This window comes from Bos mutus, chromosome X, assembly GCF_027580195.1.
Source record: "Bos mutus isolate GX-2022 chromosome X, NWIPB_WYAK_1.1, whole genome shotgun sequence".
Taxonomy (NCBI): Eukaryota; Metazoa; Chordata; class Mammalia; order Artiodactyla; family Bovidae; genus Bos; species Bos mutus.
The window spans coordinates 80,576,952-80,593,418 of record NC_091646.1 but is presented as its reverse complement, the minus strand read 5'-3'; the positions used below and the strand labels follow the sequence as shown (position 1 = coordinate 80,593,418).

The 16,467-nt window shown below is 38.2% G+C and overlaps 1 protein-coding gene across 17 annotated transcripts in view; it reads right to left on the bottom strand.

The window, feature by feature from the left end:
• HUWE1 (HECT, UBA and WWE domain containing E3 ubiquitin protein ligase 1) overlaps positions 1-16,467 on the bottom strand; it is a 157,280-nt gene that overhangs the window by 84,017 nt on the left and 56,796 nt on the right. For 15 of the 17 annotated variants that reach the window (XM_070365662.1, XM_070365670.1, XM_070365660.1 and 12 more), the window contains 10 exons: positions 6,709-6,771; positions 4,831-4,908; positions 3,521-3,568; positions 3,371-3,439; positions 2,831-2,930; positions 1,778-1,899; positions 1,451-1,601; positions 1,208-1,335; positions 508-648; positions 202-307 (listed from right to left, as the gene is read on the bottom strand). In XM_070365662.1, coding sequence (XP_070221763.1) covers positions 202-307; positions 508-648; positions 1,208-1,335; positions 1,451-1,601; positions 1,778-1,899; positions 2,831-2,930; positions 3,371-3,439; positions 3,521-3,568; positions 4,831-4,908; positions 6,709-6,771 — 1,006 coding nt within the window. The remainder of the gene's footprint in view (positions 1-201; positions 308-507; positions 649-1,207; positions 1,336-1,450; positions 1,602-1,777; positions 1,900-2,830; positions 2,931-3,370; positions 3,440-3,520; positions 3,569-4,830; positions 4,909-6,708; positions 6,772-16,467) is intronic. The other 2 variants (XM_070365673.1, XM_070365677.1) reach the window with 1 other exon arrangement.

Genomic DNA, 16,467 nt, shown 5'->3' with positions numbered 1-16,467 from the left:
ACAGGGTCCCATTTTAGTGTCTATATTCTCCTTATCTTTTCGTAATATATATTTAAACACCTGTGATATACGTATCAGGCACTACTGAAGATTATACCAGTGAACAAAACAGTATCGTGATCTCATGGAGCTTACACTTTAGTGGGAATAAGAAGATAATGAATCAGTAATGAACTAATACTAATAGTAATTATTAATTACCATCCATATCAGTTTCCATTTCTTCTCCTTCTTGTGCAGTACTGGGTCTCTGGATCTTTGGCTTGATCACAAAAGGGCATTCTTTTCGGCACAAATCAACTTCATGCTATAATCAAAAGGGAAATAGTAAGATAATCCTATATATATAATAGAGATTAAAAAATTATAACAAGAGTGTCACAGGCAGATTACAGAAATGATTTCTAAAAACAAAAAAGGGATAACATGGCTCTTTACAGTTATTACATTAGTTTCTAGGCATAGCAATCACTATATCTAAGTATATGCAAAGTACTCCTCGTATACCTCAAGTCTATAAATGAAGATAGAAAGTCCACTATGGGATTGAAAAGCTGCCATGTCCAGGTTGGTGATAAGGTCAACCACTCTGACAGCTCTGGTGACAAATGTTATCTGGTCCTGTTCATCGCCAAGAAACTTTATGACCTATTAGGGAAAGAAAAAAGTAAAACCAATCAAATGAAAGCTGTAATAATGTATTCTTTTGGAAACATGCAGTCTAGAGTCTCAGGGAGGCACCATGGTACAGCAAGAAAAAATATGTTTGATTTTTGGTGCTTGCCAAATGACAGCTCTATGACTTCTGAGATGCAACTGCCTGAAGTAATAGGGACATAAATTACCTTTCAGGATTAAATAAAATATTCAGGGAGAAAACAGCTGGTACCTGGGGCCTAGCACATGGCAAAGCCTATCATGCTTAAGGTCATGAGGAGATGTGGCAATATCTTAATTAGTACCCAGGGCCTCCTATTATACCATGGTGGACTATGATCAATTCTTAATAATGGAAATAGCTGATCTTACAAGTTGTTAATGAGCTAACCAGAAGGCCAAACTTGAGAAATCAAATATAACATTTTCTGGATAAGCTTTCTTATGCTAACTATCCCCACTGTGAACCACTTCAAACTTATAACTCTGTACCTTCTTTTAGTTGATTTCCCCTCCAAATGTACTTATTTTAAAAAAGTAAGTAGAGCACCTTCAATAAGGCTTCCATCATTCCACAGGAGACCAAGGCTTCGCCACCAGCATCGTAGCTTGCCAGATGGTATAAAAAAGAGAAGAGAGCAGTGGCAAACTGGTGAGGGTATGGATCCATGGAAGGGTCTACAAGGGAAGTTGAGAGAGGAAGAGAAAGAGCAAGTTTGATATTAAGCAAAGGCAGACAAAGCAAAGGGTAGGGTTCCTTTAGGTGCCCAAGATAATAACCACAAAAACTTACCAATCATGGCCTGGATACAGTTTCGCACAAGTACAGGCAAAAATCCATGGTAGGAGGCAGTTCCAGTACAATCAATAATACTGCTGAGTTTGGGAGTTCTCTCTAAGTGGACAATTGATGTTAACGTTCGTAAAGAAGCAGCTTTTATCTCCTATGAAAACAGAAAGTAAAGTAGCTCAGCTGGTAAAGAATCCGCCTGCAATGCAGGAGACCTTGGTTCGATTCCTGGGTCAGGAAGATCCACTGGAGAAGGGATAGGCTACCCACCCCAGTATTCGTGGGATTTCCCTGGTGGCTCAGCTGGTAAAGAATCTAATAAATACTTACCATAAGCTGCTTATCTGTTATCTGAAGGACATCTACCAACTCCTCTATCAACCCATTATACAAGATACTGTTTGCTGACTCCTGCAAGGCATTGGAATACACTGCAAAAGGAGAAATAAACACTTTAGGCAAGAAGGCAGTGGTCAAGCCACTGCCCAATGACAGACCTTTCGGCATCTACTGGTTCTGCGGAAGGACTCCCTTCCCACCAGCATTGGAGGACAAAATCATTGAGTTTCAGAAGATTGGATCAAATATAGTTATAAGCCCCAAACACCCACCAAACCGATTCTCCTATTAATGGTATCAATTGTCTTGAGCAAGGATTTTCAGAAATTTAAGTATAAAAAGAGAAGAATTAATTCTTTATAACATCACTACTTGATAACTCATATGTTTCTGTTTTACACTGGAAACTTACACAAGCTTTTATAAAGAACAGAATTGATGGACTACTGCAGATGAAATCAGAAACTTGTATGACACTGTAGTAAAACTTGAGTACTTTATCGGTTTTTTCATTTAACCCTCTGATCAGCTTATAAAATACATATTGTTCCAATATAAAATCAGGAAAATGAGGCCAAAAGGATAAACAGATGCCTAATAATCTACAAAGTCAGGGTGAAAGCCCAGGACTGACTCTGAAACCAGTGCGATTTCCACTATACCACTTTACAAGAAAAAGTAAAATGCACAGTATTATTTAATGAATTTCAAAATTACACTCCCAAAGAGAGGAAGATGAACCGGCAAGAGGAAAAATAGGGTCTAAGGGAAGATGATTATCTGAACACTCATTAAAAAAACAAAATAAAAAACACCCACTAAACCTATGTGATGTGTGAATCATACATATCCTCTTTCTGATCCAACATTAAGGAGCTCAAGAATGATGAATACAGTGAACACTAGAAATGCTGGCAATTTGACTACAATTTAACTTGCCAGCTAGGTAACTACAATGAGCCCATAGCAACAAAGACAGATGAAGTTCAAAGGAAATCAAGTCTAAACTGCCTAACCAGGACCTGTTACATGTTATTCTCTTACCTAATATAGATATTGCATGTAGCCTGGCCTGAACAGCTTGCAATCGCTTCCTGTGATTAGAAAAGCCATGGGCCAGCCGTATGTGTGTAAATAACAGCATCTGTAGAGACATAAGACCTAAATTAGGAAACCAATGGAAAAGATGACTATACTTTCTGAGGGAGGGCTAAGTCTTACTCATTTGGCTCTTGACATTTGGCAAGAGTTCTGATTATTAATCAAATTAAATATCTGATCACCATTACAATGAGCAGAAAAAATATAACACAACGAAATGTTTTCTCCTTTGGTATCCAAGTGTTAAGCTACCACCTCTTAGATATTCATGGTGAATAAAGCTGCTTCTGTTTTCCTCAAACTGTATCAGGACCTAGGAAGCCAGTAAGTGTTGCCCTCATAAAACATGAGGAAACTAAGGCCCACAGAAGCTAATTTGAACATGGGTGTGACTCCATTCTTTCTGCTATGCTATCTCTCCACTCCAGCACAATAGTCTGATTTATATGGATATTATTTAGATATTTATAAGACATATCATACCTGCTTATCCTTAGGAATGCTGTACATTTTGGTAAGAGACTCCATGATTTCAGAAGGGCTTTCTGAAATCTACATTAGGAAAAAAGATAGTTAGGAACAAAAAAGTGAACTAAATGTTAGAACTAACCAACAGTCAAATATTCCTCTTACCTTGTCAAGTTGCTCTATGTGAATATAATGTAGTGTGTTACTAGATGTCTGAAATTAGAAAGATAAGAGAGTTGTTAGAAGTCACTGTATACATTAGATTCCCCATGCCATAGGACTGCCAAGAGCTATCTGAAAAACAAGATGTTACCCTACATAGAAGACTCAACTGCATGCTCTCAAAAATCAAAGTGTTCTTTAGAGCACCCTAAATGCTCATGTTATACATTCTCAGCAAAGCGTCTTTGAAACCAGATTAAAAATAATGTACATAGCTAGATACATTTCATATTCTTCCTTATCCCTTTTAAACTTTATTTAATACACACAGCCTTCGTATTCACAGCAAAGACTGAATCCATGAAAATGGGTTCTTTCTAAATATGCATGGAGAAGGCAATGGCAACCCACTCCAGTACTCTTGCCTGGAAAATCCCATGGACAGAGAAGCCTGGTAGGCTGCAGTCCATGGGGTCACTAAGAGTCGGACACAACTGAGAGACTGAGCATATATTTTAAGTAGAAGGAAAAAAAAGATCTTATTTATTAGACCACTTCTAAACCAAAGTGAATTTTGCTATCTCCTCAAAAGAATATCCCCACTCCAGTATTCTTGCCTGGAAAATCCCATGGATGGAGGAGCCTAGTAGGCTGCAGTCCATGGGGTCGCTAAGAGTCGGACACGACTGAGCGACTTCACTTTTACGCATTGGAGAAGGAAATGGCAACCCACTCCAGTGTTCTTGCCTGGAGAATCCCAGGGACAGGGGAGCCTGATGGGCTGCCGTCTACGGGGTCGCACAGAGTCGGACACGACTGAAGCGACTTAGCAGCAGCAGCAACAGCAAAAGAATATATGAAATGACCAGATAATTGAAGCGGGTCCCTGTAAGCAATACACAGACTTCATGCAGGCTGGCTTGAGCAGAGAAAGTTGAACCAATCACTATCTAGACTATTATACTGGGTTGGCCAAAAAGTTTGTCTGGGTTTTTCCAAAAACCGGATGAACTTTTTGGCCAACCCAATACTAAATGGTGGAATTCTCAATTGAGACTGAGAAAAATATACCAGTCCTAACATTGCCTTATAAACAGAGTCCTGTCTTTTGACAGTTTGAACGTAAGTAAGATTCAAACCTATCTGCTGGGAAAACAATGAACACTTATTCCTGAGAAGCTGCTGGATATATTTATCTTGGGAGGGCAGCAATGTATCTTAACATCATTCTCTAATTTTACTGAGAAGTACTAGAAAGTCAACCCCAGGTACAGATCATTGACTCTATTAGAACAAATGTGAATGAGACTCACCCTTTTCTCGATTTTGACCTCAGCCCCAGGGTCTGCATAGAATTCAAAGTGTAGTGTAGTGGCACTGGGTGGGTATTTCTGTGTAAAAAGCACATGAAAGAATCAGATACTATCTTCTCCTAAATCTTCCCTCAGTCTTAGCTACTTGTCCAACTCACTGTGACAGCAGAATCAGGAGTGTCATCAGCAGCTACAGTGCCTTCATTCCTTGTTTTAACAAAGCTCAGATGTCTTATAACACAAAATCAGGACTGTGGAGCCCACAGCTCCAAAAGCTTTCATATTCCTTACTGATAACTCAAGTTATCAGTTGTTCTTTCCTTCAAGAGATCAATTTTGACTGCAGCTATTCTCAAGAGGGAAGAGAGAGGCAAGCCTGTCCCAATAATGAATAAAAATTCAAGGGTGAAGGACAAACACAAGGGTCTAGGTACTAGTTCAAGAATGGAAAAGAACATCTTATGGCAATCTTAGTTAATATCATCACCTTTTGAAATATTTTATTCAAACTATGCCTCATGGGCATACCTTTGTAATTCTTTAAATGCATTTTCCCATAACATTCTATATCATTTCTCATGATATCCAATTGCTTTTCTGCACAGGTAGATACCAAGTCAATATAAACCAGACCCTGACAACAAATGCTACTTAACTCTAGAAAAGCAACATGACAAATAAGACTGCAACAGCATGCCCATTAGAGTGTGTCTTTGAAAGAAACCAGTAGCAGTGGTTGCCTCTGGGGGTAGAGAATTATTATATACACCTTTGTATTCTTAGAATTTTTAAAACATGTACTACTTTCTTTTAAAGTACACAAAATTTTCAAAGTCCCATGATATGCCAAATATCAATAAATAAAAGGGTGGATGATTTCTTAATATAAGTCAAGACCAACATTGTTAACAGACACCATACAAACCTAGTAGAGTGTATCATACTGTTTTGCTCAAGTGGCCAAGAACAAGCTTGATATACATAAGGAGCCTCAGAATTAATCACCTAAACTTTAAGATGAAAATAACTTTCTTAGAATTCCAAACTGAATACCCTTTAAGATTTACACAGCTTTAATTATTAAAACAGATAACATTCATCTCTCATATTACCTAATATTCACTAATATAAATAAAGCATACCAGCTAAGGTGGAAAAGTAATTTGTTCTATTTATAGTTTTCTGTGACCAGAAAATGAACCATTCTCCTGGGGGGGGGGGAAGGCTTGCTAAGATAATTACACTAAATTTCATTGCATCCATTTGTCCTATACATGACAGACTAATAAAAGAAGCAGTATATGTGTTGGAAAATATAGCTGCTTCTTGACATGGATTTGTGTTATAATAATTCAATTGTGCTTTGTGGTTCTATAGCAACGTATCAGAGCAGGGGAGGATGCTTGAGTTCATAATTTAAACATGGCTTAAAGTATGAGCAGGACAGGCATGAGGGGGAAACACGGAAAGTACACAAAACATTCCAAGTTCTCAATAACCAAAATGGCAGACCTGTTCTCCAAGCAGTTATTCTTACAGTCATGCCAGACTACCCAGAGTTCTGACAGTTCCAGTGAGAGAATGCAAGGAAGTGAAATTTCTGGGATTTTTCACCACTTTCAAGATGACTCAACAAAAGCAGTTTCTTATTCAAGAGATCGTAGGATCATATACTGTGTTTCTGAGATTCTTCAGCAACCACCAGCACAATAAAGACCCAAGCACTTCTAGAAAAGGTAGCTATGTCTCAACTGATCTCAGCTTCCTCAAAATCCTGATGTGAAGTAACAACTTTAAATGCCATATATTAACTGTAAAGTAAGGCTCAAAAAGAGATCACACAAGTTGTCAAAAGATACTCAAATGTCAGTTACTTACCATCATATGCAAGTCTCTGCAACATTCTGCTAGTCCAAAGCCATTCTCCTTACCACCCCAGCTCTTGGAAAAGGAAAAAAGACAGTATTAAAACAGTGGCTCAGAGGATAAAGCATCTGCTTGCAATGCAGGAGACCCGGGTTCGATCCCTGGGTTGGGAAGATCCCCTGGAGAAGGAAATGGCAACCCACTCCAGTATTCTTGCCTGGAGAATCCCATGGACAGAGGAGCCTGGTGGGCTACAGTCCACGGGGTCGCAAAGAGTCGGACATGACTGAGTGACTTCACTTTCACTTAAGGTAGCTTTGTGTATAAAGTATTTAAAGAGTATGTGGCTGCTTGGAACACAGCATTGAAAAGACATCCAACATTATAATCAAACAAAAAGAGGGAGCAAATAGAAGCAAGAACTTAAGTAAGACTCAAGGTAAGATGGTCTGCCTAAAGGTGATTTCTCCAAAGAGATCAATTTCATGGTTCTTTGAGGATGCAACTGGGAAGAATATAAGCAGCTTTTGCAAGTAAATGCATTTGATATGCCTGCAGTCATGCTTGCTGAAAGGTCAGTCTTGACCCATTGGATCTTAAGTACTGTACCATCCTTTCCATGCTCAGCCTGATCACCTCTCTCATAGGGTGAAACCACATGCTCTTCAGTTCCTGACTTTTTGACATGAGCCAAAGTGCAAAGTAGAAGATCCTCCATTCTTAATATTATTGTACTCTGCCATTACGTCTAAAAAGTTCATCAACAAGTACTAGCCCCTAAGTAATGGGGGAGAATGGCTCAACTGTACAATATTATTGACTACCAAACAGAAAAAAAAAAAAAAACCCAGCCATACAATTTTGCGTAAAAATTAGCCTACATTTTTCAACAGCATTTGAGATATCTATCATTTTTGCCTAATTCGAAATTCTCCCAGGGGTGCGGGTGGGCATTTGTTGAAAACATTGAAGACTAAGTAGATACAGTTGGGGTAATTAATAGACAAATGGAAAAGCTTGGAAAGAAAGGCTGAGGACTGTGATGTTTTGGGGAATATGGGCTTTGAAAACTCCCACACACTCCTGAAAATCTAGAAGGCCACATGTGTGCCCAGGGTTGGGCACATTCTTCGAAAAGACCTGAAAAAGCACTGAGTTCCCATATCTCTAGCTGACATGAGGCTCTATGCAAGGGAAGGCTAAGCCAGAGTTGTAAACTTTCTGGTTCAGTTCATTTCAGTTGCTCAGTCGTGTCTGACTCTGCGATCCGACGGACTGCAGCACGCCAGGCCTCCCTGTCCATCACCAACTCCCGGAGTTCACTCAAACTCATGTCCATTGAGCCAGTGATGCCATCCAACCATCTCGTCCTCTGTCGTCCCCTTCTCCTCCCACCTTCAATCTTTCCCAGCATCGGGGTCTTTTCCAATGAGGCAGTTCTTTGCATCATATTGGAGCTTCAGCTTCAAGATCAGTCCTTCCAATGAACACCCAGGACTGATCTGCTTTAGGATGGACTGGTTGGACCTCCTTGCAGTCCAAGGGACCCTCAAGAGTGTTCTCCAACACCACAGTTCAAAAGCATCAATTCTTCGGCACTCAGCTTTCTTTATAGTCAAATTCTCACATCCATACATGACCACTGAAAAAACCATAGCCTTGACTAGATGGATCTTTGTTGACAAAGTAATGTCTCTGCTTTTTAATATGCTGTCTAGGTTGGGCGTAACTTTCCTTCTTTTAATTGAAGGCTGCACTCACCATCTGCAGTGACTTTGGAGCCCAGAAAAATAAACTCTGACACTGTTTCCACTGTTTCCCCATCTATTTGCCATGAAGTGATGGGACTGGATGCCATGATCTTAGTTTTCTGAATGTTGAACTTTAAGCCAACTTTTTCACTCTCATCAAGAGGCTCTTTAGTTCTTCTTCACTTTCTGCCATAAGGGTGGTGTCATCTGCATATCCGAGGTTATTGATATTTCTCCTAGCGATCTTGATTCCAGCTTATGCTTCATCCAGCCCAGCATTTCTCATTATGTACTTGGCATATAAGTTAAATAAGCCAGGTGACAATATACAGCCTTGATATACTCCTTCCCAATTTGGAACCAGTTTGTTGTTCCATGTCCAGTTCTAACTGTTGCTTCCTCACCTGCATACAGATTTCTCAAGAGGCAGGTCAGGTGGTCTGGTATTCCCATCTCTTTCAGAATTTTCCACAGTTTGTTTTGGTCCACACAGTCAAAGGCTTTGGCATAGTCAATAAAGCAGAAACAGATGTTTTCTTGGAACTCTCTTGCCTTTTCGATGATCCAATGGATGTTGGCAAATTTGATCTCTGGTTCCTCTGCCTTTTCTAAATCTAGCTTGAACATCTGGAAGTTCACGGTTCACGTACTGGTGAAGCCTGGCTTGGAGAATTTTGAGCATTACTTTACTAGCGTGTGAGGTGAGTGCAATTGTGTAGTAGTTTGAGCATTCTTTGGCATTGCCTTTCTTTGGGATTAGAATGAAAACTGCCCTTTTCCAGTCCTGTGGCCACTGCTGAGTTTTCCAAATTTGCTGGCATATTGAGTGTAGCACTTTAATACAGCATCTCTTTTTAGGATTTGAAAGAGCTCAACTGGAATTCCATCACCTCCACTAGCTTTGTTCATAATGATGCTTCCTAAGCCCACTTGACTTTGCCTTCCAGGCAAAGGCTGGAAGGTGAGTGATCACACCATCGTGGTTACCTGTGTCATTAAGATCTTTTTTATATAATTCTTCTGTGTATTCTGGTCACCTCTTCTTAATATCTTCTGCTTCAGTTAGGTCCATACCATTTCTGTCCTTTATTGTGCCCATCTTTGCATGAAATGTTCCCTCGGTATCTCTAATTTTCTTGAAGAGAAATCTTTCCCATTCTATTGTTTTCCTCTATTTCTTTGCACTGATCACTGAGGGAGGCTTTCTTATCTCTCCTTGCTATTCTTTGGAACTCTGCATTCAAATGGTTGTATCTTTCCTTTTCTCCTTTGCCTTTAGCTTCTCTTTTCAGCTATTTGTAAGGCCTCCTCAGACAACCATTTTGCCTTTCTGCATTTCTTTTTCTTGGGGATGGTCTTGATCACTGCCTCCTGTACAATATCACAAAACTCCATTCATAGTTTTTCAGGCACTCTATCGGATCTAATCCCTTGAATCTATTTGTCACTTCCACTGTATAATCATCAGGGATTTGATTTAGCTCATACCTGAATGGTGTAGAGGTTTTCCCTACTTTCTTCAATGTAAGTCTGAATGTGGCAATAAGGAGTGCATGATCTGACCCACAGTCAGCTCTGGGTCTTGTTTTCGCTGATTGTATAGAGCTTCTCCATCTTTGGCTGCAAAGAATATAATCAATCTGATTTCAGTATTGATCATCTGGTGATATCCATGTGTAGAGTCTTCTCTTGTGTTGTTGGAAGAGGGTGTTTGCTATGACCAGTGTGTTCTCTTGGCAAAACTGTTAGTCTCTGCCCTGCTTCATTTTGTACTCTAAGACCAAATTTGCTTGTTACTCTAGGGATCTCTTAACTTCCTACTTTTGCATTCCAGTCCCCTATAATGAAAATGACATCTTTTTGGGGTGTTAGTTCTAGAAGGTCTTGTAGGTCTTCATAGAACTGTTCAACTGCAGCTTCTTCAGCATTACTGTTTGGGGTATAAACTTGGATTACTGTGGTATTGAATGGTCTGCCTTGGAAACGACCAGAGATCATTCTGCCATTTTTGAGACTGCATCCAAGTGCTGCATTTCATACTCTTTTGTTGACTATGAGGGCAACTCCATTTCTTCTAAGGGATTCTTAACTTTCTGGGTTAGTATTGAAGATAGTGAGCATTGACATAGAAGATACCAATATGTACACAGAACTCACCAGCAAAGACAGAGATAATTCAGTTCCAAGAATAAAGCAAATCACTAGCTGACCATTAAGGTAACAGAGACTTCAATGACCACATAAGACAAAATTCAGAAACCAGTTCAGAAAAGTCTAAATAAAAAACAAATCTTAACAACAAACCCCGGGGAAGGGGAAGGGTGAGAGTCTGATTTCCAGAGTTGCTATGTTATAATATTCAAAATGTCCACTGTAGCAACATAAGGAGTGGCCTCAGCAAGGTAGCGCAATAAGATGTCTCTCACTGTGCTCCATCCCTCACCCCCGCAATAACTTGGCACCCATTCATAGAGAAAAGTACCTTTATGGGAGCTGTGGAATCCAACCCCACATGCAAAGGGACCTGGGAGAAGTCTCACCCGCCAGTTTGTTGGATAAAAGGACCCAAGCTGTGGACCCTGCAGTGGTCTGTGAATCGGTTGCAGCCACTCTCAGCAGGTTTTTGAGAGCTCCAGGAAAACACTATCTTAAACAATCACCCATGAATGATAAAAGTTAAAGGACAAGAGTTTTTTAAAAAACATAATTAAAAAAAGTTTTTAATTCTAAAATAATTTGTTAATGAATACATAATATAAAAAGAGGTAAACTGTGACATCAAAATCATAAAATCAAAGGGGAGTAAAAGTGTTAAGTTTTTCATATGCAATCAAAGTTAAGTTGCTATTATATCTATGTTTTATGTAAGATTCATGGTAACCACAAAGCAAAACTTAGATAAACAAAAGAGGAATACAAGGGAACTGAAGAATACGAAAAACCATTATTGACAAAGACAGCAAAAGAAAGGAGCAAGGGAAACACAAAACAATCAAAAAAGAACTAATAAGATGGCATAACTATGTCCCTACCTATTATTAATAATAATTACTCCAAATGTAGATGAATTCATTTTTCCCATCAAAAGGCATAAAGTAGTTGGGTGGGAAAAAAAAACAAGACCCAACTACATGCTACCTACAAGAAACTCACTTTAGCTTTAAAGACACACATAGGCTCAAAGTGCAGGGAAAGAAAGTTATTTTACAGAAGTGGAAACCAAAAGAGCAGGGATAGCTACCCATATCCTACAAAATAGGCTTTGACTCAAAACCTGTAATGGGAAACAATTAAGGTCACTACAAAATGATAAAGGGGTCAATTCAAAGAAGATAAGTAAATGCTAACAGATAAGAGGGCTTGCCACGTGGCTCAGTGGGTAAAGAATCCACCTACTATGCAGGAGATGCAAGTTTGATCCTTGGGTTGGGAAGATCCCCTGTATCAGTTAGAACCCACTCCAGTATTCTTGTAAAATCCCACAGGCAAAGGAGACTGGCAGGCTACAGTCCACAGGGTCACAAAGAGTTGGGCATGACTAAAGTGACTGAGCACACATACAATAGATATGAAGGGAGATATGAGATGGTTAGATGGCATCACTGATTCAATGTACATGAAACTGAGCAAACTCCAGGAGACAGTGAAGGACAGGGTAGCCTGGCATGCTGTAGCTCATGGCGTTGCAGAGTCAGACATGACTTAGCGACTGAACAACAAATGAAGGGAGAAAGAGATAACAATACAATAATAGCAGGAGATGTCAGCATCTCACTTTCAACAACGGATAAACTGTATTGAGAGAAAAATCAAGAAGGAAACATTGGATTTGAACTATACTTAACTCCTTCAAAAATAAGCTGGAATTCCCTGGTGGCTCAGATGGTAAAGCATCTGCCTGCAATGCAGAAGACCTGGGTTCGATCCCTGGGTCAGGAAGATCCCCTGGAGAAGTTCCATGGATGGAAGAGCCTGGTGGGCTACAGTCCATGGGGTCGCAAAAAGTCAGACATGACTGAATGACTTCACTTACTTACTTAGACCAATGGACCTTGTAGGCATATGTATAACATTTTATTCAACAGCAGAATACACTCTTCTCAAACCCACATGGAACATTCTCCTGGAGAGGTTATATGATAGGTCACAAAACAAGTCTTAGCAAATTTAAGACTGAAACCATACCAAATATTTTTATAGACCCTAACAGTATGAAATTGGAAATCAGTTACAGAAAGAAAACTGGAAACATTCACAAAAATTTGGAAATTAAACAATACACTCCTGAACAACCAAAGGGTCAAAGGAAGAAATCAAAAGGGAAATTAAAAATATCTTGAGAAAAACAGAAACACAAAATATCACAATGAATAGGATGCACCAAAAGTACTTCAAGAGGGAAGTTTATAGGAAATAAATGCCTACATTAAGAAATAAGAAATATCTCAAACAACCTAATTTTATACCTCAACTTGAAAAAGAAGAATGAACTAAGTCCAGAGTTAGTAGAAGAAAGGAACAAAGATCAGAGTAGACATAAATGAAATAGAGACTAGGAAAACCACAGAAAAGATTAATGAAAGAACTTTAAAAAACTACTCAACAAAATAGTTTCAAAACTTTAGCTAGACTGAAAAAAAAAGGCTGAAGACTCAAATAAATAAAATCAGAAACAAAAGAAGAGACATTACAACTGATACCACAGATACAAACTACCAGGAAATCAAATTTAACAGCACATTAAAAGTTCAATATTCTTTCATAATAAAAACCCAAAAATGGGGTATAGTGAGAACATACCTAAACACGATAAAGGGCACATATGACAAGCCCACAGTTAACAGTATACTCAATGATGAAAGGTTGAAACTTTTCCTTCTAAGATCAGGAACAAGACAAGGTGTCCATTCTAACCACTCACAGTAGTGGAACACAGTACTGGAAATTTAGCACAATATTGTAAATTCTAGACAGAGCAATTAAGCAAGAAAAAAAAGAATACCATTCAAAAAGGAAGAAGTAAAGCTGTTTTCACTTGCAAATGATATACAGAAAATCCCCAAGGGGCCACCCAAAAACTTAAAATTAATAAATTCAGTAAAGTTGCAGGATACAAAATTAACATATAGAAATCAGTTATATTTCCATACACTATCTGAAAAAGAAATAGAACAATCCCATTTACAATACCATAAGAAAGTAAAATACTTAGAAATAAATTTTACCAAGGAGGTAAAATCTGTACACTGAAAACTACAAAACACCGATGAAAGGGATTAAAGAAGAGACAAATATCCCATGTTCATGGACTAGAAAAATTAGTATTGTCAAAATGTCCGTAGTACTGAGAGTAATCTATAAATTTTAATTACTTTCAAAATTCCAATGACAATTTCCCTAGAAACAGGAAAAACAATCCTCAAATTTATATGGAACACAGAAGACCCCAAATAACTAAAGCAATCCTGAGACAGAACAAAGCTAGATATTGTACTTCCTGATTTCAAATACCATTACAAAGCTATAGTAATCAACAGTATGGTATTAGCCTAAAAAACACACAAAGCCCAATGGAACATAATCAAGAACAGAGAAATAAACCCTCACATACACAGTCAAATAATATTTCAAAGGGAGCCAATAATCAATGGGAAAGTATAGTCTCTTCAAAAAATGGTGCTGAGAAAACTAACATACAGGAAAAAAACTAACATACAGGAAAAAAAAAATGAAGTTGGACCCCTATCTTATACCACTCAAAAAATTAACCTGAAATGAATTAAAGACTTTAGCATAAGACCTGAAACCATAAAGTTCCTAAAAGAAAACATGAGTAAAAGCACCATGACACTGGTTTTGGTGACAGTTTTTTGGACATGACACCAAAAGCAACAAAGGCAAAAATAAAGGAGACTGAATCAAACTAAAACATTTTAGCATAGCAAAAGAAATAATCAAAATGAATAGATAATCTGCACAACAGGAGAAAATATTTGCAGACCATTTTATCTGAAAAGAAATTACTATCCAAAATATAAAAAACTCATACAATTGAGTAACAGTAACAAAAACCAACCATCTGATCTTAAAATGGGCAGAGTTGCCTCTGTCTTCACATGGACTTCTCCTTGTGTGTCTGCGTTTCCTTCTCTTTTGTCTCTTAGAAGGATGCTTGTTATTGGATTTAAGTTCACTCAGATAATCCAGGATGATTTTAAGATTCTTAATTACATCTGCAAAGACTCTTCTTTCATAGTCAGAGGTTCTGGGGTTTTAGGGCATGGGCGTATCATTTTGGGGACTACCATTAAATTCCCTACACTCCCTCACTTCCTTCCCTGAACTCAGATCCTGGATCTTGACAAAGACTCTCTCTTTGACCCAAATTTGCTCAGGCTCCTGTGAGCAATTTTCTCAGCGAGTCCTCAAATTTGGGCTTTTCTGGGTCCTTCCCTGTAGAATCTAGTTTCAGCAAGAAACCAGTTAAGTCAGGGGAACCAGAATCTCCCCTACCCCTGATATTTCCTCTTAATAATTTTCCACCCACTGTCCCCACCCCAACCCTGCTCCTTGGCTGCAAATACCCATCCTGGATTCAGAATTGAGCCCACTTTTATACTGTGGTCTCTTTTCCTCTATTGTAATAGTTGTTTTAAAAAATAAAATTTATCTTCATCCCTTTAAAAAATAAATAAATAAAATGGACACAGGAATTAAACAGATGTTTTTTCCAAAGACAATAGACAAATGGCCAGCAGTTACATGAAATGGTGCTAAATATCACTAGTCATCAGGGAAATGCAAATTATAACCACAGTGATATATCGCTTCACACCTCAGAGACTGGCTATTTTCACGAAGACAAGAGATAACAAGTACTGGCAAGCATTTGGAGAAAAGAGGATGCTTGTGCACTGTTGGTGGGAATATAAATTGGTATAGGCTCTATCTATCCATCCATCTATCTATCTAGCAGTCCATGTCATCACAAAGACTGGAAACGACTTAGCCACTGAACAACTACAACAACTAACCTCTACAGAAAACAGTACAGCAGTTCCTCAAAAAATTAAAAACAGAACTATTATGATCCAGCAATTCTAGTTCTGGCTCTATCCAAAGGAAAGGAAATCAGGAAAAAGAGATATCTTCACTCCAATTTTTATTGCACAATTGTTCACACTAGCTAAGGTATGGAAACTATATATGTGCCCATCTATGGATGAATGGATAAAGATGTGCCATATGTGTGTACAAAAATATGTGTGTGTAAAATACATGTATGTAAAAAATATATATACACACACACACACACACAAAATGAGAACACCTCATTTCTCAGCCATGAGAAACAAGGAAATCTCACCTTTTAAGACAAACATGGATGGACCTTGAGGGCATTCTAATAAGTGAAGTAAATCAGAGACAGACAGCTACTGTATGGTATCACTTATACATGGAATCTACAAAAGCTGACCACAAAGAGCTTAGAATGGTGGTTGCTAGGGACTGGGGGAAAAGGGGAGATGTTGGTCAAATTGCACAAACTTCCAATTATATAATGAAAAACATCAGGGGATCTAACCTATAGCATAGTGATTATAGGTAACAATACTGTACTATATACTTTAAAGTTGCTAAAAGAATAAATCTTAAATGTTCTCACTACAAAAAAGGAAATGGCAATTATGTGAGGGGATGGAGATGTTAATAAATCCTACTGTGGGAATCACTTTGCAATATACAAGTGTAACAAATCATCATGTTGTATACCTTAAAGTTACACAATACTTTATTTCAATCATTGGGTTATCCAAAAAGTTCATTTGGGTTTATATATCCCCACAAAACTGGAAAAAATTAGTAGAATTAATTCCTGAAGAAGTTTAGTCATTGGATTTAGGCAAAGACTTTAAATCATCTATTTTAAATATTCTTAAAGAGCTAAACCAAATCCTACACAAAGAACCAAAGGAAACCATGAGAATGATGTCTCATCAAATAAAGACCGCCAATTAGA